Source organism: Excalfactoria chinensis, chromosome 3 (assembly GCF_039878825.1).
Source record: "Excalfactoria chinensis isolate bCotChi1 chromosome 3, bCotChi1.hap2, whole genome shotgun sequence".
NCBI lineage: Eukaryota > Metazoa > Chordata > Aves > Galliformes > Phasianidae > Excalfactoria > Excalfactoria chinensis.
Genome location: NC_092827.1, coordinates 23,827,073 through 23,850,596, shown reverse-complemented (window position 1 = coordinate 23,850,596; position 23,524 = coordinate 23,827,073). Strand labels below are relative to the sequence as shown.

General features: G+C 35.4%; 1 protein-coding gene across 2 annotated transcripts; it reads left to right on the top strand.

Annotated features, from left to right (window-relative positions):
* Positions 1–325: 325 nt before the first annotated feature.
* Positions 326–18,558, top strand: LGSN (lengsin, lens protein with glutamine synthetase domain). 2 transcript variants are annotated; one of them, XM_072333492.1, is made up of 5 exons: positions 326–355; positions 6,666–6,735; positions 7,832–8,815; positions 15,685–15,863; positions 17,359–18,558. In XM_072333492.1, exons 1-5 carry the CDS (start codon positions 326–328, stop codon positions 18,556–18,558), a joined length of 2,463 nt encoding a protein of 820 aa, XP_072189593.1. The 2 variants fall into 2 exon arrangements, with proteins under 2 accessions (XP_072189593.1, XP_072189595.1); XM_072333494.1 differs by lacking the exon at positions 6,666–6,735 and having other exon boundaries at positions 7,825–8,815.
* The last annotated feature ends 4,966 nt before the right edge of the window (positions 18,559–23,524 follow it).

Below are 23,524 nucleotides of genomic sequence, written 5' to 3'. Positions count from 1 at the left end.
AACACACACCCTTTTGGGAGGAGAAAAGTGGAGCAAACCAGTTTTATACTCAGTTGTCTTTGTTTCCATGCAGGCTGGCAGCTAATAATGTGCATTTGTCAGTTCACTACTTCAACACTGTTCCAGAAAACAGTGCTCATGGCCATGACACATGAGGGCTGCTTTTTATGGTCTGTCATTCACATGGCTTTTAGGGAAAAGAACATTACAGCAGTTTTGTTTTAACTAACCTTTTTTGTGTCTGTGTCTATAAATATGAGATGTCTTTCCACTACTCATTTACCAAGCCATATCTAGTGGTGACTTGAACTAGAATGAAGTGGACATGAACAAAAAGGAAGATGTCACTCAGCAGGTAAGGGACTGACTGATGATTTCTGAGCAGGTAAGCTGATATAAGATACTTTTGCATTTGCTTCAAGATTTTAATCAAGCAAATACTTTGTTGTGCTTTATACACAATTTTTGTCATGCGTGCGTGTTGTGTATTGTCTAATTCTGCAGCAGACACTAATCCAAGAAAGAATTGCTTAACAACCATTTGCCTTAGGGAGGCAAGTCTAGCTCATTTTACCTTCTCACATCTTTCATTAAAAAGATTATCAAAAGTAGCAGAAATAGTGACCAAAAATCTGATCTCATTAATATTTGTAGAAAAACAGACTGGCTTTGTTAATCTGAGCAGAACCACTGCTGTTTGTTGATCAGAGTCTGACTGAAATTAGAAAGCGACACTTTTGAGTCATTCTACTGAGCATGGTGAAGTTAGAGCTGCTCAGTTTTCATATAAGTGCATTCTAAAGTTGATTCTTCCCAAACATTACAATAAATACTTCCAATAAAGTTAAAAACAAAAAATACCTGTTATTCTGGATAGAGTCCAAGAGATCTCTTTCTGAAAAACATGAAGTATAAATGTTTAATTAAAAATACTGAGAAAGATGTAATGGTACAGACAGGCTTCCTCTAACGCTACTAGAAATTTTTATCAGGATGAAGAAATGGATATTTTATATGCTAGAGATACACCTGCTCTGAGTCACTGGCTGCTTCCTAGACCATCTTTGTGTATGAAATGAGTCACAGAAATTAGACATAAAAGTCCTGTAGACCATTAAGTCAGTTTCTTTGCAAACATCTTCCAGATGAAGAGTCAGTCATGTGTTAAATGGATCCTGTTACTACATCTCATTTACAGTGCTGCAAGTTGGAGATGACACCACCAATGTTCTTTTCTGGTCCAAAATGATTTTGAAGGCAGGATTAGCTTCTTCATTTTGAGATTCTATCTCACTTTAGGGAATTTTTTTAATGTGGTGCAGGTGGCATAGTCCAAGGGAAGTACTTTTAAATTACTTTGCTGCAAGGACTATGCTGCCTTGAAGCATTTAGAGAATCACTGACCTTGAGAGGTAAAACTACTACTAATTGCACATATTGTATGAAGTCTTTGGACAGGAATAGCGAAGGCAGAAGTGAGATGTAAAAATAAGTGAGCCAAACTCATTCAATTCATTTTCTCATGAAGGACATTAATAACCTTCTGTGAATTTTCAAGTTTCAAAGCAGGAACGAGACTCTGCTTCTGCTCCTAACGTTACTGTCATCTTCCTGTGAGCTATGGCAAGACTGTGCTTCATAGCTTCGCTAACTGCAAAACAATCACACATACCTAATATTTATGCACTTGCAGGTCCTTCACTGGGAGGTTTCTGTAGCAGTAAATCACTCTCTGAGAACCACTTCATCAAACAGGGTCACTGAGAGAGAAATTAGTTACAGCAATATCTTGACAATGTGCTGCAGTCTTCACATCTCTAGCTTATAAACCACCAGCATCTGCATGTAGTAGCACATACTACTTTATTGCTACAAGCAAAAAGCCAGAATCCCTCTGTGAGTGTACAATAACTCCCTGAAAACACCTGGGTTTTCTCTGTGGCTCTCTCCACATCCATGGGCCAAATTCCCTACTGGTATAAATATGAATAGCTCCAGCTACTCTAGCAAAGCTACATTAATTCCCAGCAGTAGAAAATTAGTTCCAGCTGCCTCTGCTCCTTCACTGCTTCATTGCTGGGAGGCAGCTGGGCAACCATTCCCATCTGCCAGGAGAAGACAGAGAAAAACTTGGACGTGGGCATACTTGGAATACACACACTATTGTGTAAGGTCTTAAGAACATCTCTCTTTGAGACTTGACTTTCAGTTTCTGAGATTTGCTACCACATACAAACTTTAGTTAAACTTGACCATGCCAAACAGAAGAAGCTGTAAAGGGTAACTTGGTAACAGCCCAAGTGGCTCAGAGAAAATTCCTCTGCATTTACAATTCAAGTGCAATTTAAAAGTTGGTTTGCTTTTGAAAGTAATCTTGAAAAATGCTCAAACAGTTTGAATAATGCAATTGCTGACATCATTTGAACAAGAGCTTATGACTTTTTAAGACTGGAAATTAGTCTGGAAACAGTTCATTTCACTTTATCAGTTGATTTTTGTGTTCGAATAACAAACTCGAATCCAAGTGAAGCAGCTTAAATGAATGACACATTCATATGACCTCATAGTTTTTTTGTTTTTAACTTTTGCTTTTAGCATATATATATATATGCTAATATATATATATATATATATATTTTGTTTTCCACATTTTTCTAAATCTTATTCATACCACATATTGATGTATTGTTGGTCTTTGTAAAATAAATCTTTTATTCTTAAAAATAATTATCAACAACTGAGGAAGATAATCACAATTTGATCTTCCAATGTTTCTTAAATAAGGGCTAAAATTTGTTAATAATCTGAAAGAAAAGTGAAAACAAAGATGTGATTAATACTGCAGTGCAGTTTACTGAGTGGATGCATCACTTCTTTGGATAGCCAGCAGCAGGCACATTGGTTATGTTGTTGATTATATATATATATATATATATATATATATATATATATATATATATATATATATATATATATATGAGCTGCTGCTAGAGTTGCACTGTTTCCTCTTTCACTTTCCTTCTGCATCTGTTTATTTACAGTTACACAGGAAATCTTTCAAAACATATTCCTTTCCTCAGTTTTTCCTTTCAAATTCTTTATTGTGAATTCCTTTTTCTCATCTTCCTGTCTCTCTTCATCAACACATTGCTCAGAGAAGGTTATAAACCCCAGCAGTGTTTGTAGCCTTGCCTAATTTCAGGAAGGGAGAAAAAGGAAAAAATAGAAGTTTCCCTTTGCAGCACCTGACTCTGTCCCACAGTGCACTGCAGATATATTTTGAATCATTTATAAAATTCTTTTGAGGCAAACGTACAATAATTGTCTTGGACTTTCACCTATTTCACACACCAGAAGTCTCTGCACTTATTCTTCCTCCCAAAGGCAACACTTTACATTTCCAAATGTTCTTGGCCTGTGGAGTAGCTGGTTACAGATGAACTGTCTTTTGACAGAGCTGTATTTCATAATGCAGTTAATGTTCACTTCAGAGTTTGTACAAAGCTTAGAAGGGAATGCAAACTGATTAAGATAAAATGTCTATCAGCTGCGGAAGTCTGAAAACATGCCAGAAGTGGCAAGTAACTGGGTTAAGTAGAGCCAGCAGTCTCATCTGCAAAGGGCTGAAATATCTGCTTGCTTGTACTATCCTGTACTCTCTCCACTTCCCACCTGCCATTATCATATGGGAGCTGAACAGCAGGATATTGTCTTGTTCTCGTTATTTGGCATTGTTACCTAATACACCGCTGTAATCCATGAGTGTATTCCTGAGGTACTGCCTGTAATTTAAGAATGTTTTCCAGTTGATAGTCACAAACATCCATACTCTTATGCACTGAAAGCCATAGAGTAGATGTCTACTAAATACAAGCAAACCTTTTATTTGTATGAGTTGAAATTTTCCATAACAGGAATTGACGTCTATTCCACCCCAAGTTTTCCTGCCTGTTCTAGGACTTGTACTGGTCCACCTCTACCAAAATAGAAGCTCTCCCAGCAACAAATCTCCCACATCAAGGGGGTCAGCACAAGTTGCAACACTGGAGCAAAAAGGGCTGATGGAAGTCAGGACTTGTGGAGTACCAGTACTTATCAAGGATGGTTCATAACAGATAAATCTTTTAGAAAACATAAATTTTAATTTGTTGCATAATGTGGCATACACTGCATAAATTTTGGACCTTGTATTTCTGGTAAGAACAATTGAATCACCACTTGAGTGTTCACTAACTAAAGAAAGAGAAACAAATTTCAGAAGTTTCAAGGCTTTTGACTGAGCATGCCAGTAAATATTTGAAAACAAGCAAACAAAACAGAATGATGCTGAAACAAATGTTGGCTAAAAATACTATCATGTAGCTTTAGGATATGCTGTTAGTGCTGCCACACAGCAAAAAAAAAAAAACAACAAAAAAAAAACACTAAAAATAATCAGAACTTTTACCATGTTAATGCCATGACAACTTCTTTTTCCTTTCTACCCAGCATGATTCCATGAAGTTTAGTCATGATCACTCTCCAGCTCACTTGTGCTGTAGCTTTTTCAAGGTCCAACTTTACTTAATTATTGTGTCTTCTGTAAAATAAACTTTCTATAAATAATAAATTAAGGAGAAAATTCTTAGGTCATATTTCCCAGGTGCTTCCCACACTGTTCAGGAACTTTTCTGACTGTTGACACCCACATAAACTGCCAGACAGTAAGGCTATGTTGTGTCTCATGCTTCTACAATCATAGAGTCATATAATCCTCAGAGCTGGAAGGGACCTTTAAAGGCCATCTCATCTGATTCATCCGCAATGAACAGGGGCATCCACAGCTAGATTCCCCAGTGCCTGGTCCAGGCTGGCCTTGAAAGTCACCAGAGACAGTGCCCTGTATTGAGTATCTTAGGTAAAGTATAGATTAATGTAGATATAGTGTTCTCTGTATAAATATGAGAGACTTTTTCTTTAAAATTAAAAACGATCAGTGTTTTTTAGAACACTAGGTGCAATATCCCTTTCCTATGACAAATATCCTATGATAAAAGTGCAGCACCAACTTCTGTAGGAAAAACAAACTATTTGCAGAGTACTATAAGAATATTTGTTATTAGAATTATGTTAAAAATAAACATTTCCATTAATATGTTTACAAGTGGTCAGTTCTTATACTGCTCTTCTCAATTCAGAAATAATTTGTTTTGGTAAGAATTATAATGTGGGCCTGCTACCTTGTGTTCATCAAAATGCTTAACTGAAAGGGCAGATTTCTGATGTTCTGCCTTTGTTACATGAACTACGCTTTGTTTGACTCAAGGTGTAAGTAATATACAAAAGGGTGTATTAATCTCAGGTCATTATGGTGATAGCTTTTCAAAGATTTGCTAGAGGAACAACTGGCAAAAACTGAGCCTAACATTTAAACTGTAAATTGTGATCTTTAAGCACAGAATGCAGGAGTGTTTGGAGTACTGTGTCCAGTTCTGGGCTCCCCAGTACAACAAAGACAGGACCTCTTGGAAAGAATCCAGTGAAGGGCCAGAGGGATGGTGAAGAGACTAGAGCACCTGTCTTATGAGGAAAGATTGAGCGACCTGGGTCTGTTTAGCCTTGAGAAAAGACAACAATCCAGGTGTGGGGGCCATAGTGGTGAGGCCAGTCTCTTTTCAGTGGTACGTGGAGACAGGACAAGGGGAAATGAACATAAGCTGGAACATAGGAATTTCCACACGAATGTGCACTAGAACTTTACGGTGAGGGTGACGAAGCACTGGAACAGGCTGCCCAGTCCTGCTTGGATGCCTACCTGTGTGACCTGGTGTAGGGAACCTGCTTTGGCATGGGGGTTGGACTCAATGATCTCTAGAGGCCCCTTCCAACCCCTACAATTCTGTGATTCTGTGCATTATAGGGCAGAAACGCAGATAATGTGGTTATGGTACCAGTTTCAAATTATCCAAAGAAAACAAATGACTTTTGAAGACTTCAAGAAGAAGAAATCTGAAAATATTAATGATGGCAGACTCTGCCACAAAGGATGCTTCTGTAAATATTTTTTATTAATTAGTTTGAAACTCAACATCTTCATGATACTTTTCATAGCATCTTCTTTCAGAAAATCATTTTATATATCTTGAAATTGAATTAGATACCTCTTATTTTAAAATTATTTGTGTTTATCCATTTGGCAGTTGGTGTTTTCCCAGCTTCACACCTGGTCTTGTATAGCTGATAGAGTTGTTAAAATGCTCAGTTATAAGCAGCTCTTGTCTGCTTTGTTATTCAGGAATGTTTCTTCATTACATTTAAGTTTTATAATGTCCTTACTAGAGATCTGCTTTCTGCACCAGGAGGAATACACTGGTGAGTTCTGAAAGAAGTGTAAATAAAACACGTTGCAGAGATTCAGAGCAAGGAGGAGTAAGGAAGGAAATGTTTCTACAAGCTCTGTTTTAAGAAACAAGTTCTATGCTTTTTGACTGGGATAATGATGGATAATAGCATAATGGGTAAAGAATAATACAGAAAAATGGAGATACTGATGATTATAATGGAAGCCATGTAACTATTTCCTTCCACATACATCTCAAATACTGCTGCCTTTTCTTCTAAATGTTTTTGTCTGCCACCAGGAGGGTCTATTGCCTTACACAAACAGGTATCCTGCTTTTGTGCAGACCATTTTTTCTTCTGGAAATTCAGAAATTGTAGAGCGTGCAGATTATTCCTTTGTGAAAAAGCTGAAGAGTAGTCTGACACAGAGGATACCTCTTTGTTTCTCAGTGATTTTACAGTTCTCAGTTCCATCCTGACACAAGCAAGCCAAGAACTCTTGGCATTGTTACTGAGTTTTAAATACATGCTTCAGAATGTATTCACGATAATTTGTGACCAAATACGGAGTGATTTTTTTGTTGGTTAAACAGTAATACAAAACAACAATTATGATGCCAGAAGACGGAGAATTTGATCCCTACCTATATCTTGTGAAATAATCACTCATGATATTAAAATCTTTGCTATTTCTTATTTTCTATTCTTTGTTCTTTTCACTGTCATCATCAGATTAATCACATTAACGAAGAGACAATTCAGACACATACTGATATTCATTGGGATAATACAAACATATTCTTTCTTCTGCTTCCTTTTTGCACCATCCCTATATATATTTTTTTTTCCTTACATCTATTTTAAAATCTGCTCCCAGCACTAAATCATATAAATAGCAAAAATAAAAGTGAATATAATCTCTTATTTCTTTCCTGCTTACACATCCAAACATGGATTTGCTCATTTGACTATTGCCCTGAGAGTCTGGTTATTTAGCCAAATTAGATTGTGAAATTAATTAAAAAAATTATTTTGGGGTTTCAGTTCCCATGCTTACAAGAACTGGTACTGTTTTAGGGCAACACATTTTCCTATTAAAAAACAAAACAAAAACGAGGGCTATTTTAACATAAATAAGAATAAAGTGTGATTATTATAAATACTTGTTTTCCCTCACATTTAAAGAGCACATTTGCTTGACAAACAACTGCAACAACATCACACTGCATGTTTTAATCTATTAACTGAAATCTACCAAATTTGCCTGAAAATTAAATTTCAATGGTACTTTCAGCAGCTTTGATCTTAAACTTAAGAAAAAGAATTGAGAAAATCTTATCCAAATAGTGTAATCTGAGTGTAGTTAAGTATTCACAGAGATCTCTATTAGCAAGAAATCCTGGAAGTGCTACAAGATAAATGCATCTGGTGTTAGCACTCCCTTTCTCTATTCTGTTTTGTTCATGCATATTATTTGGCTGTATATTTTATTGCTGGTTACAGAACACAGCTGGAATTGACAATGATGAAGTTGATGGCAACAATATGTGTAGTTTCAGAAAGAAAAAGGGAATCAAAGGTAACGCAAAGCATGCTCCTCTATTAGAAAATGAGAAGATTGAGCCATCTCTCACCTCAGAAATCTCAGATCCTCATTGTCTTCAAGGAACCATTGTTAGCTCAGAAACACCACTGCATCATTCTCTTCAAAACCTGACTAATTTTCCTCTGATACAAAACCACAGAGAGGACAAAGGCAGTTCCCATTTTGGCAGCAACGTGAAAAAAGACATGTCTGGGGAAACACATGACATCCCAGAAAATGCTGGCAGTGGGAAAATAGCAATAGAAAAAATGCAGGAAAGGACAGAAACATCAGGGAAAACAAAGCTGCCCATGGGTGTACAATCCACAAGCAAAACAGAGAAAGTTGAGTACACAGAAACAGTGTGTGAAGAAGGGGACAGTGAGAAGACAGAGCATAAACAAGAGGTCTGGGGCAGGATGGATGAAGAGAACAGGAAGTTTCATATGACAAAAATGGATTCTCTGGAGAGCACTGCAACCACACAAGGGAATGACACTACAGTATGTTTCGCACCTGGCATTTCTAAACAAAGTCTGCAAGAGCTGAAAAAACTTCTGAGTGAAGGCCCTCTGCCTGCTCATGGACCCAATTACAGAGGTGGGTCAAATGGCACTTTCTGTCAACAAAATTTGAAGCCTGTGGAGAAAAGATCTGAAAAACTAGGCAGGCCTTTTGAGACGCTTAGTCTCCATTTTGGAAAAGAGAATCAAAAGTACTACAGTTTTCACAAGGAGGGAGCAGGGCAGCAGAGCAAACCTCTGCTGGTCCTCAGCTCTGTGGGATCTGATCAGCCGCAACCAGCAGGAGGAGAGGTAGATCAGCAATTCCTGAAACAACCAGAAACTTCCATGAGTGCCGAAAGTTCTGCTCCTGAGGTTCTGTTTGACTCTTCTGAAGACAATGCTGGTAAGGATATTTAACCATCACCTGCTTTACTATTCAATATGTTTCTATTGCTTGTGCAGTTTTGTGATGTTGCAAAATTTAGTCAGATCTAGAGCACAATGTGATAGAGCACTGTGTGATAGGGATGGATCAGAAGTCATAACCCACATCTATGCTTTTTTTTTTTTTTTTTTTTTTTTTTTTTTTTTTTAAATAAGGCTTTTACAAAGGCTTTTACCTTACAAAGACTGCCATATACAAGTGGCTACGTCTTGTTCACTAAAACTGAGATATTTCCTCATTTAAACTGAGCACAGGCAGCATTTTGAAAAATGTCTGCTAAGAAACGTAGAACTCTGAAGTTACTTGGCCTTCTTAAAATTTCCTTTTTAACATTTACAGCAGAGGAAATAGCCACTATGTGCAGGTGGTGTTTAGGGTATTAGCCCTATTAGAGGACTGGGATGCAAAATATCTAATATGAACTATTGTGGAAAAAACAAAAATGACTGAGAACTTCCTCTTATCTTCATGATGTTCAGTAAGTTCATTTTGGAAGTGTTTATACAGTAAATTAACTACTACTAATAGGCTGTGGTTTCTTTAAATAGTAAAAACTAAACTTTTAGACTAGCTGGGTCAACAAATTGAAAGATACTATTAGATTTAATAATGTAATAAACTTGAGCAATTAGTTGCTTCATATCTATTCCAGGAAGGACATTAAAGCCCACAGAAATATCAGATATCAGGTTAAAAAGTTTCTGGGAACATCAGGCTCAGATAACATTATAAGCTTTTCAGGGTATTTATGATTCTCTCTGATTTATTTCAGTGGTACAAGAAATATGGATATTTTATCTTCATTAATAAGCTATTTTGTCAATAAGTTAATTATAATAAGTAATATGTTATCTTGCTCTCTTGTTCTGCTTTCAGAAGCATGGCATAGATAATCCATAAAAAAATCTGAATGCATACCTAATTTTGTTAGCTATAGAACAATTTTTGACATATTGTGTTAACAAGTTTGAACAAATTCAGGCAAGATAGCCATGAATGGTTGTACATCAGAACTAATTCAGGGAATTGAATGAGAAATTAACAGGTCTGAAAAAAAAAATACTTTGTGCTCAGACCTCTCTCTCTTAGAATACACAGGCCAGAGGATTATTTCTTAGTTTTCTCTGAGTGCTGTTCCCTTACAAAGTTGCTTTTTTGTTGTTGTTCTGCCAAAAGGCTATCAAAATTCATTGTGAAATTCAGATTATCACTGTTTTCTCATTTGCTGCCTTCGAAGCCAGGAAGTACAATTTAAAACACAGGAATAACTGCTCTTCATTATGACACCATATAAAAAAGTGTAAGGAACTGAAGAGATTTGTTGCAGACTCAGGAGGGAGATTTCAGCCAGATTTTAGCCACATAAAGTGTCTAATACAAGCTCATTACCTTATCAGAGAAAGACAAGAATTCTATCTTCAAAGAGGTAATTAGAGGTTGATGAGAAATTGGCCTCTGGAGTTTGGCTTCTCTTTCTACCCAATGGAGAGCAAATCTACATAATTTAGATTATTTGCCTCGCTGATTTGAATACCAGAAGTAACTTTATTCTCTGTCATTGGTGATAACAGCTGTAAGAGATCTATAGATGAAAACTAACTTTGAAGGGAGATGGGGTAAAGCAGTTTTTTTCTCATCCAAAACAAACTCAACACTAAAAATTTTGGAATCTCTGAGCTTTGGGTTACATTTGGCTTTTACCTAACAAATTGTATGGCGTTGCCCACATTTTAATATTTCCTCTACCATACAGGCAAATGGTGTAGAAATAGTTTCTAATCCAGTAGAAATGTGTTTTGAAACTAAACTTCATTGTATATACATAGTATCTTAAGTGAAGAAAGCTTTGGATAAAATTCTGCTATCTTGAATGAGTCTTTGCCTTAATAATTGATTAGTTACTTTTGACAAGACATGGATAAAATATTATCCTAAACATTGTATTTACTGAAGTGCCTGAGCAGAAGTCTTGGATCTAAGCATGTACTGACACTGAATATATCTAAAATACAACTGCTCATATATAGCAAATTTTCAGATATCTAATCTTGGTGGTATTTAGGGGCAGACTGCTCCTCTGTTGTCATCTGTTTCATGGCAACAAAATGTAGTAGAATATTGGTGGGAAAGTTCAACCTCTACTGCCATATCACCAACATCCTCCTCTGCCATCATGGGCCAACATAATAAAATAGGAGGTGTTATTTTCAAGCAGCCCTTGTATAATCTATTCTGTTCTTGCAGCTTACCTAAAGTGAAAAAACAAAACCATGCTATTCCATCACATACATTTTTTCTGCCCCATCTGCAGTTCAATATATTTTTTTTTACATTTAATTTTCTACATTTTTAACTCAGACGTAGCATAGAGGAAGCTTAGCTGCTTTCTAAACCTCAATTGTCCCCATTATTTTGTTTGTTTTTTTTTTTTTTTTGTTTTTGTTTTCTGCTTTTTCCCCTCCTTTTCCTTTTGAGATAACTTATATACTCCTTGCTACATTTTTTTTTTTTTTTGCCTCACAGACTGAAAACCCAAATGTTTTTCTTTAAAGCAAGCCAGAAGTCCTAAATCTGATTTCTTTCATACCAATAACTGAAACCTCTTCTTTTTGTATGACTCTTTATGTTTATCTTTTTTCTTTTTCTTGTATCAATACAACATAAGATTCTATTTTTCTGCTCTATTATGTCCCCTTCTGTGTAAGATTCAGCTCATCTGGTGGCAAGCCAGTCATCCTGAAAACCTGTGAGCAAAAGAGGTATATTCAGACAGTAATTCTTCCTTACTAGTAGGGATAGCCATTTTCTTTCTAGTAACGTTGCAGTGTTGCCATAATAATTAGTTTAGACCTAAAATAACTGGAATAGATTCTCTGCTATTTATCTGCAGCTACCTCTCCTTCTACAGTGCACTGAAGAAGAGTTTAATCTACTTTGAACACTGTGCAAAGGCTCATTTTCCCTAAATAATCTTGCATTCCATTTCACATGGTGCTCTCACTCATTTTTATATTATCATTTGTATAGTTTCTGGATTTTTGGAGTTTGTAGTTTTGCACTATTCGTATATATTTTTAATTATGTGTAAATAATTGGTACATATTAGTTTGTAGTAATTAGAAAACAAACACGAGTGTTACCAATTTCTTCTCAGTGGTAACTTATATAGAAAATACAGAGAAACAAACATTAAATGTTTTCCTGTGTATTATTGATTTGATATAAATTTCTAGAAACTACATGTAGCAATTTTCTTTATAAAAGAAGTCCAGTCTGGATTTAAAATCAATTTTAACATGAAAATTTAAACCCAAATTTGAGCATCTTGTGGAATTGATGTATGTTTCTGTTAGTAGACTTTATTAATTGAAATTGAAGATGTCTTTATTTTATTACACTTGTGAACAGAGTTCTCCCTCATGAGAATGTAAGACTGTTAGATTGTATATCTATGTCTGCTACATTTGCTACATGTCTGCATTTTGCTACATTTATTTATTTGCTACCTAATCTGCAGTAGGTGATGTTCTACATAGAGTTTGTATAAACTGGGAAAAGTCAAAGTGCTTTGTTTCCTAACTACTCTTTCCCAAACTTTATCCATCACAAGCTGCATGAATTTAGTCTAGCCCAATTTAAATTAAACACATATTAATTTTAACCTCATCATCTAGAAAGATCTGTCACTAATTATAACAAGTCAAATCTGAAAATACAGTTCTTACTTGTTTGGTTAATTGTTTTAGTTTTCTAAATGTTGTTTAACACATATCACTTCTAGAATGTTTCTATTCATTTGGGCCAAGGTTAATGGAATGAGTTTCAACAGGGCCAAGTGTCGGGTCCTGCATTTTGGTCATAACAACCCCAGGCAATCCTACAGGCTTGGGGAGGTGTGGCTGGAAAGCTCCCAGACGGAAAGGGACCTTGGTGTGCTGATGGACAGTCGGCTGAATATGAGCCAGCAGTGTGCCCAGGTGGCCAAGAAGGCCAATGGCATCCTGGCTTGTATCAGGAATGGTGTGGTGAGCAGGACTAAGGAAGTCATCCTGCCCCTGTACTCAGCATTGGTGAGGCCTCACCTCGAGTACTGTGTCCAGTTTTGGGCACCTCAGCACAAGAAGGACATGGAGGTACTGGAGCAGGTCCAGAGAAGGGCAACGAGGCTTGTTAAGGGCTTGGAGAATCAGCCCTATGAGGAGAGACTAAGGAAGCTGGGGCTGTTTAGTCTGAGGAAGAGGAGGCTGAGGGGAGACCTTATTGCTGTCTTCCAGTACCTGAAAGGTTCTTACAGTGAGAGTGGGGCAGGTCTATTCTCACTACTGACTTGTGACAGGACGAGGGGAAATGGCCTCAAGTTGCGCCAGGGCAAGTTTAGGTTGGATATTAGAAAGAACTTCTTTACAGAAAGGGTGGTTAGGTACTGGAATGGGCTCCCCAAGGAGGTGGTTGAATCGCCATCCCTGGATGTGTTTAAGAGCCGCTTGGATGTGGTACTCAGGGATATGACTTAGAAGAGGTTTGTTGTTGTGGTATTGTTTTGTGGTTGTTTTTTAAGAGATAGGCTACTGGTTAGGCTGCGGTTGGACTTGATGATCTTCAAGGTCTTTTCCAACCTGAGTAATTCTATGATTCTATGATTCTATGATTTATGACATTTCCTATAATAAAATTATGTAGTTAAGCATTTATTGAAATTACCTTAGCTTGCAGACAATGCAAATATAATTTTTAAAAAATTACTTAGTATTGTTAGATGCTTAAATAAAGCATATATATAGCTTTGCATTCTAAAATGAATTAATCTATCATTACTATGAATATATGCTACATTTATTTTTCACTTTGAAATTTCTATAAAGTTATTTATATCTCCTAGGAACACTGATTTATAGGATTATTTGGGTCAGAGTTAAAGTTGTTTTTCATAAATCATGTGGAGATTTTTTCCTGAAAAATAAAAAAAAAAAATAAAAATGTTTGTTTGGAAGATGTAAGTAATACATGCAACAATTCTTCTTTATAAGAAATATCTGCAAGCCTTATACCCAAGGCTGAAAGTCAAATATTACTTTGAGTAATATGAAACCATGAAGACATACCTGTGACAGAATTGTAATTTAAACCCTGAATAGGAAAGGGAAATTCATACCATCTTTGCACCGGAAATTACACTTGTAGAATAAAGGCTCTAGCATTTCTTTTACAGCCAAAAACCTGAGGCTTCTTACCCTGGAGCTGAAGATGCCACTTGTAATCCATAGGAAGATCCTCAGAATCTTTTTGAGCTCTATCCATCTGATCAGTAGCCACAGTTTATTATCTGCTAATAGACTGCTCGATGCTCAGATTCATAAGGAAATCAAATCTGCTGATTATCAATAGATATATGACTGAAGATTCAAGTCCTCATTTCTTGGATGACATACATAAAGTAATGTTAATTTACATATATTTCCTACTCACTAGTTGTGTCTTGTCAGCATCTGTAACAGAGTGAGTGAGTGTTGTACAAAATTGAACAGGACTTCTGTATTCAGTGTATATCTCTTTAAGGACATAGTGCCCCAGTGCTTTTAGAGAACAGAGAAAAAAAGCTGTTTCTATAAGCAGCTCACAGGTGAAGCACATCAAAGGAAAAGAAAGAAGGTGTCTGTGACAATTTTGTTCTTGGTTTTACTATTTATTTATACTGTTTTTCTTTAAAATTTATATCTACTTTTATTTATTTCACTTGTTATTTATTCCTCGGGGAGCAATATTATTACTTAATGTCTCCTTACTTCAGTATCCCAGTAACTTCCTTGTCATCCAAAGCTGGAGGTTGGTACAGTAGCATTCAGAGCCTCCACAAAGTCTATGAAGTCTATGATTGTGGAAGTTTGCTGCCTTCTGAAGGAATGATCAGGCATCTTTGTGCTGGGCTAGTTTGTTGAAGTTGTTGCAGCTGGTAGTCCTACCTGTACCAATGAAAAGATCAAAAAGATCTGTGTCTGCTGGCTTCTGCTTCAGGAATTTTACCCTACTTAGGATGGTTTGATACTAGTGAGTTTAGGAGTGCTCCTTCCATCAATGATGAAACTTATGACTTCCACTTGAAGGCTGCTGATGAGTGGCAGCTGTTCCTGATATACTGCTGTTCTGAATGATTTAAAATAAAAATAAAAATAATAATAAAAAAAAAATGCATCTGGGCATATTCTCAGTTTCCATGGAAGAATGGAGAACTTTCCTCCATTCTTCCATGACGTGTTTTATTTTATTTTAAAATCTTGATATCATATTTTTTGCCTTTGGTTTAATAAGTTTATGGTAGTAAATAGAAATTAATATTTTATACACTTTAACTTGAGTAGTAATAATACTTAGATAAGCAAAAGAAAAACAGGCTGAGTGATCAAGAGGTTTGTGAAAGGAAGTTACTATTCTAATTTCTCTGGTTCACTATAGAATTTATAATTCAACTGTTACTGCTTTTATGTCAACAAGTTCATACTTGCCATGGTATTCCTCAGAGATCCCTGGCTTCAGTGTGTTTACTTATTGAAAAAACATTCAAGTTATAGACTATTCAAAAAAATAAAAATAAAAATAAAAATAAAAAAATACAGGATTTTGTATGGATTCTCAGGAAAAAAAAAAAAAAAAAAAAAAAAAGAAAGAAAAAGAAAGCCTGTTTATTTGCAAAAATACTTTGTGATCCATATCTTTTTCTTAGTTTTATTTTTATGTTCTGCATCACAGTTTGCCACTGCTGTACTTTTTAGAACAACCTGTATTGCAGCATTCATTATTTTTTTGATATGAACATTCCTCTTCACTTATAGCATCCAGCAAAGAACCTGATATAAACAGCCTTGGAATTCCAAGCCTCCTTCACCTGTTCTCTCACATAGAATTTATTAAGCAGCAGATGGCCAGGGACAGCATACAGTTCGTCAGATTTGAATCAATAGATCTCCATGGTGTGTCAAGATCAAAGAACGTTCCTTCTCGCTTTTTTCATGTAAGTAGTTTGGTTTTTTAGGTACTCCTAGTGTTTTCATTGCTCTGTTCTAAATTTTTATGATATATGTTTATATATATATGTCCTCTTTCCTAGTGTAAGCAGAATCTCAAACTTAGAACAGATTACCTGCTCCTTTCACTTATTAGAGTTCCCAAAGAAGGTGTACATTCTTTTATTACTATTATCATCTATCTGTTTCTCCGAAATGGTAATCCAATTAAATAGGGCCAGTAATTTCTCTTGCTTGCACTTATAGTAAACTCTTCTCTTTATCTTTTCAAATTCTACGCAATTATAAAGATTTAGAATTACTGGATATCACTAAATTGCAGTGAGAAAATAATAACCGCTAACAAAAAGAAAATGAGTAAATTAAAATGCCTTTAGCTTTTAGAAATGTTATAGTAGTCAATCAGGTGAGAAATAATGATTTAATAGCAATATTTTCCATACTGGTGATTTATTCATTCATTTTTAAGGGAACCATTATATACAGTTTTAAGTATTTCAACAATATTCCATCTGGTTAGGAAATATTTTATCATGTCTGAGCTTTCCCTTTTTTATGCTCATTCTGTCTCCTCTGTTACCTTTCCCTTGGAAGGATAAGGGTAAAATGTAAATGTGAGCCAAGTTTCTCTTGACAGCCACATAATTGCAGCTTTCATCATCCAGTGGTTTTGTTATAAGTTGTAAAGGTGTTTGCTTGGAGTTGTCCTATCTACATTTCATTTACATAAGTAGAAGTTCACTGTTCAAAGAGAGAAAGTAGAATTAGTTTATCCTGTTTGCTAGCTAAGAGGGGAGCACTGAAACCTTAGAATAATTTCTCACTTGAAAATGCTTCTGTATGTTTTTCTTTTTGCTTGATTGTTTTTTTCTTCACCAACTCAAAGAACCAAACCACAACAACAACAACAAAACCCCACAAAAACAAAGTGAGAATTTTTGGTTTAATTTTGCATTTGAAAAAATGGTGAGGCAAGTTTTACTGCATTTAAAGAGAAGTGGATGCCTGAATTTTGTCATGAGTCTTTTACACACTTGGCTCTGTGTAAAACAAATGCTCAGAGAATGCTAAAACCTCATAAAGTACTTATAAATTAAAGTTTGACTTGCAAAGTTTGTACATGACTGATTCCCATAGTTGTACGAAAACAAAACAACAACAAAAACAAAAAACCAAAAAACAACAACAAAGGAATACTAAGTGTTGAACATTTCCTACATTTCTTTATGGGAATTTAAAAAACAATAATCAGGATATTTGATGCGAGAATTTTTATACCAATCCTGTACAAGAATGTCCTGCTTCATAACGGCACGGTAATTGGCTGGTATCTTCCACTTCGAAGGCTGCTGTGCTTTAGATGTTCTTTTATGAAAAATGCTACTATTTTTGCTACAAATCAGTTTTCTAAGTTTCACTTACATAGAAATGCCATTCAGTTATTTTCTCATTTGGTAGTTTGTCATTCTTCTCTGTGTTTAGGAAAAAGCAATTCACGGTGTTGCCATGCCCAGAAGCTATCTTGAACTGACCCTGAATCCTAAGGATAATGAAATAGATTATATAAATGCAAGCAATTTTAATTGTGACATAATCCTGAATCCTGATTTATCAACGTTTCGAATTCTACCCTGGACTGAGCAGACTGCTAGAGTGATATGTGATTCCTTCACTGTACTGGGCAACCCTCTAATGACCTCACCTAGGCACGTTGCCAAGAAGCAACTGAGTGAGCTTCAGGACAATGGCTTTTCTCTACACTCTGCCTTCACTTATGAATTTTGTATTTATGGCATTACTGAGGTTGTAAATTCGAAGACAATATCCTTTCCTGCAGCAACAATACTAAATAACCATGACCAGACATTCATTCAGGAGCTCATTGAAGGAATGTATTGTACTGGGGCCAACATTGAAAGCTTTTCTTCTTCCAGTGGACCTGGACAAATGGAGATCACTTTTCATCCGGCATTTGGCATAGATGCTGCTGACAGTGCCTTCACATTTAGAACAGGCATTAAAGAGGTGGCTAAGAAGTATAGCTATATAGCTAGCTTTTTCTCAGAATCAGGATTCTACAATTCAGGGGCTCTCTCACATAGCCTGTGGGATCTGAATGGCCAGAAGAATTTGTTTTCTGTTGGTTATGGAGCTGAGGAGCTCACAGATATTGGAAAAAATTGGCTGTCAGGTCTCTTGGCACACTCAGCAGCTATTAGCTGCTTGATGGCTCCTACCACCAGCTGCCGCAAACCTTATTCCAAATACAGCAAAGAATCGAAAGAGACTGTAAGTGCAAAATGGGCATATAATGATAACAGCTGTGCCTTTAATGTCAAATGTCACAGTGGAAAAGGTACTCGCATAGAGAATAAATTAAGTTCTGCTACAGCAAACCCCTACTTGGTACTTGCTGCTACTATTGCTGCAGGTCTAGATGGAGTAAAGAGAGGGCTTAAGTATGATGATACATCCCAGGAAGAAAACCATATATCTGATCTGAAACCTTCATCCATCCCTCTGAAGTTAGAAGATGCTCTTGTAGCACTTGAGAAAGATTCATGCATTAGGGAAGCACTAGGTGAAACTTTCATTAGTTATTTTATTGCCATGAAACATTATGAGTTAGAAACTGAAGAAATGGACAGTGAAAGGAACAAGTGCTTGGGGTATTTCATTTAGAGGGAGCACTCTTCTGTACTGATGCTGTGTAAAGGCATATAATCTCTAAGGTCCCTTCCAACTCGCACGATACTGTGATACTGTGATAATGCAGACAAATATCTTGAAATTAGTAAATATATTTTGAAATGACTTAATGATTTATCTATTGAATTTCCATCTTTGTATAGTAAATAGCAATTTCATTTTATAGTCTGTACATTTTGCAATGTGGAAAACTGATATTCATGAAAAAAAATATTTTATGGGCCTTTAGAATACTAGCTTTTCATTTTAAGTGAACAGACCTGCTGGTAGAAAGAAGAGAAGCTGGAATGGAAAAGAGCTTCTGTTTTGCTGCACAGAAAGCTCTTCAGAGGCTTTGTGAACATATTCATTTACCAAGTCCTGTCTTTTATTTCTGGTTGTTTCTCAGTCTTCACAAGATCTTGGCAGGAAACACCCATAAAAATACTTTCTTTTCTCGTAACGTTTTCTTACCTTTCTCCTTGTTTAGTCTTAACATTGCACAGTTTAATAGCTATTCCTTGTTCTTCTTGGCAAGATATATTAATGACCATTATTGCATATAACTTATGTATTAAAAATAAGATTTTTACATAACAGCAGACACATTGGCTAAACAAAGCTTTACCAGAAATGGCCATGGACATGTATTAAACTTCTGTAGATGTAATAATCTTAACAAGTTTAAAGTTTATATAGAAGTTGATCCTGATATCAAAGCACATTCCCATGCAAGTTTTGAAGATCCAATTTCTGATCTATATTTTTCACATTATTTTTTCCATAAAATAAAGAGGATTAAATAAAACATAATTGATCTTGTGTTTCCCAGAGAGAGAAATACCATGTAAAACTGAGAGATGTTTGTTCAGTTATTTTGTGACTTAGATACCTGTCAGTCACAACACTATTTGAAATGGAAAATTGACTAGTTTCCTAAAAATATAATGTTTCAATGTAACAAAAATAAGATAATTCCAACTCTGTGGGAAAACATCAAGAATATTTCTTTCAAAATAAGCAGTTATGAATTTTTGAAGTTGACTACATCCTTTAAGAATTTTTCATGAATTTGCTTCAGAAAGGCAAGGAGAAAAGATGAACATTTCATGCTGCTCAATTGAAGTAAATTAACACTGACTGATGTGCTGTTAACATTTCATCACTCAAAGTACTGTCTGCAAATACTATTCACTATTCTGCTGGTCCAAGATCCATGTCTCAAGCACCACAGTTTGGTAATTTAAACTTGTGCAGTGTTTTAAATTGAAAAAAACTTATGATGTCATTTAAAGCCTCTAGCTTTGCATAAGGTAGTGCTCATTTCCCAGGATAATACAGTCAGGTGCTCTAAGGCTTTGCATGAGAAATTTCTGGTATTAATAAAGAATCTTTTAATCTTTTCAACTTTTATCGTACTATGTACTTATACATTCATTGACAAAGTGGTACTGCTTTTGACACTGTGTAATGTAATCACTACTTTTTCTACATATGGTTTCATGCCATGATGAAGAATTACAAGGAACATTGCTCTAAACTCCTAAACTTTTAAAATACTTAAAGTATTACAAGATGGCATTTTGCAATACCAGCATGATAAAGCCGTTATGATAATTGGCAAGTCAAAAATAAGTTAAATATTTGCTAGGCTAGCTATGCTTTTAATAAATACTATTAATAATCATTAAGAAAACACTCACTCAAAATAGCGGAAGGATTTTTATTTTATTTATTTATTTATTTTTTTAGCAGAAAACATAGAAAACATTTTTATAATACCAGCTTGAGTGGAATTTAGCTTTTATGGAAGGATATTCCATATTGCACGTGCCTTATAACATGCTTTCAATTTGTATCACAGCGGTATTTCACTAAATCTTTTCAATGAAGAGGTTACAGTTCAATGCTATGAGATATTTGTCATTAAAATGGTGGGATATTTTTCTGTGAAAAAAAACCAAAAAACTCACCTTACATTATAAGCAAGATTATAAATTTGATATTTGATATCAAATATAAATTTGATATTTTAAATCTAGTGATATTTTAAAATCATAATTTCTTTATAAAAGGTTACAGCTAATCTGAAATTATTGGAAAACATGAAGAGAATTCAGTGTATAATTTCAGTGGAATAGCAAATGAAGTACACATTACAGAGAAATCTAGAAGGGGAGATGGATAATTGCAGAGGATTTTCTTTTCTAAAGTGAAGAATGTGTGTAATAGGATGTGACAGTGATTTATTTTGGAGTCCATCCTGTTCATCATTTTCCTTACTGACCTAGCTAGTGAAAATAGAGAACAAGCCTATTATATTTGCATTTTTCTTTTTTTTTTTTTTCTTTTTCATTGATGTTGATGAATAAGAATAGATGGGGGAAAAATATTAGAGAAACATTCAGGAAAAATAAATATTTCAGTAATGGTTAAGTGAAAGATACTACACTGAAACAATGATCTAAGCTGCATTAGTATGTGTTTCTTCAGAAAGGACTCTGGGTTGTGTTCCATTTCACCAGCTCACAGTTTCAAATGAAGATCAGGAACAATACACAAGTGTTTAGGCTGCAAAGTTACCTTTTTCCTCAGTGAAATTATTCTCACAATTTGATCATAAGGTGCCACAATTTAAACACATATAGGTTAATTGGAGAAATCTGTAGAGAAACAAAGAAAATGATCAAAATTCTAGAACCTACATACTAGGAAAGACTGAAAGGCTGTGTTTATCTTAGAAAGAGGATATGGTATAAAGGATTATTATGTTTTTCAAGTACATAGAAGATGTTGATAAGTAGAAGAATATAATCTGTTGTGGTCAAGATGGAGTTAACAGAGTTAGTTATCAAAAAAAAGACGTAGAATAGACACTCTGGAGAAATAGTGAATCAATAGGAATGACATTAAGAAAATCTGCAGAATCACCAACATGCTTTTAACTAATGGATACTTGTAGAATCTGGGAGAGCTCCGATAAGAGTCACCAAACTTTTGTGACTTATGATATACCAAGATAATACATCCTCAGGGGAGTAAGCTGGGTTTCCTTGTTGCTTTGTTACTGCAGAAGAGACAGGCAAACTGTGAACTCATAGCTAAGTTTATAGGAAAAGAAATATACTATATGTATTAGCACAATGATACACAAGTCCATCTCTTTATCTAGAGATGAGGGTGATATCACTTGCTTCTAGCCTTGAAAGAACTATGTATGTGGTCTAATATAATCAGAGTGAAATAGAAATCAAAGACTATTAGACAGTTGAGTTGCATACTTTCATTCATTACCTACAGAAATGATGTAGATATTTGGCCTAAACTACATAATAATACTTCTATTTGGTTATCTCATCTAATTATCAGCATCTTTTACACACATCTATGAAAACAATTCATTTCACATAGATCTTTGACTTACCAGGATGTGACTGTAACACCAGCCTGAGCTATTTTCATCTGAAAACTTAAACTACGTGCATGTATTAGTCATTAACTACCTTATAACTAAGAATTCAAGCAGACACACATATGTTCCTTAATAGGCTTTCCTGTTTCCTAGCCTTACTGAGTCACACACCCTCAGGTCAGAAACTGGTTCAAAATAAGTAGCATCCTTTGGTCTGGCTGACCATATCTACTTGATGTGGCTCTAAAATGTGGGATAGCTGTAGCTCCATTCCCATATCTCACTGCCTCCTTACTAGGTGCTTAGGTATGGGGAAAAGCAGTAGTTAGTTGAGCCTATGTAGACTTCTGCCAATAAAGTCTCAGATTTTAGAATTTCCTCATGTGTTCTTCCATCTGTTTTTGAAGAGAAGTTGACATTCTGCCAAGGAGAGTTATGCAAAGTGTGCTCTTCCTCAAGTACACAGAATGATTTGCTTTCTCTATCCTTCTACATGCAGTCCAACTTGAAAGTGAAGGTTAATAAACAGTATCTGTGTAGGTATATGTCTCGTAGTTATTCTGAGCTCAGTAGATATCAAAGGTGGAGACTGGTTCAACATTTAACCCAGTATGGTCTTTGAACAAGAGAAATTCAGAGAAAATTCCATTATTGGTTATCCAGAATATCCTCTTTGAAGATAGAAATAATAGCTAAATCATGTTGTTTTTAGGGTGGGAATTCTATTAGTAGTATGTGTGCACAAGGAAGAAGATTCACTAGAAGATGCATGCTACACAGTTAGAAAAGCTGACTCATGGATACAGTTAGACAAACCATGTAATTAAACAATAGGAACAAAGTGAAAAAGATGTTGAAACACCATGCAATGAAGCACAAATAAATTTGTGCTGAGCAATGTACAATGAAAACATCCCACACCCCTAATTACAAATCACCTTGATCTATTCTGTGACGTAGTGTCAGAAAAATTATATAGGATCTACAGATTCCTCCATACAGTACCATGAATTTGAAAATGGCATTCGTTTAAGTATGCTTCAGGTATTGTAAAATACAAAAACAAAGTTTATTTTAGGAATTAAAGTATCTCCTGTAAGTCAAACTGCTGACACCATCCACACAAGTGAATCTTCAGTCTTTTTTCTTTCAGGCTCCAGCCAGAGGGCAGCAGTGCACCGCGCAACTTTCCTCTGGGATCTCAAACTCTCATACTGCACTGCAAAACATTGCATAAAAATATACCTATTTATTTTGTGTATGTATGTATGGTATTTCAAAGAATCATAGCACAGTAACTGAAAGATAGTGCAGCTGTGTGAGGTCTTGGGTTTGGACTCGATCTCTGGAGGTCCCTTCCAATCCCTGTGATTCTGTGATTCTTCACCACTTGGTTAGTGAAGCTTAGTTTACTGTTGAATTTTCCAGTAAAGATGCATTTTGAGACTTCTCAAAATATTTTCTCAATTCCCAATAAAATTATGTAAATTTTTAGTTAATCTAAAGAGGTACATCCATGTTTGTGTGAATGTACATATGCATATAATC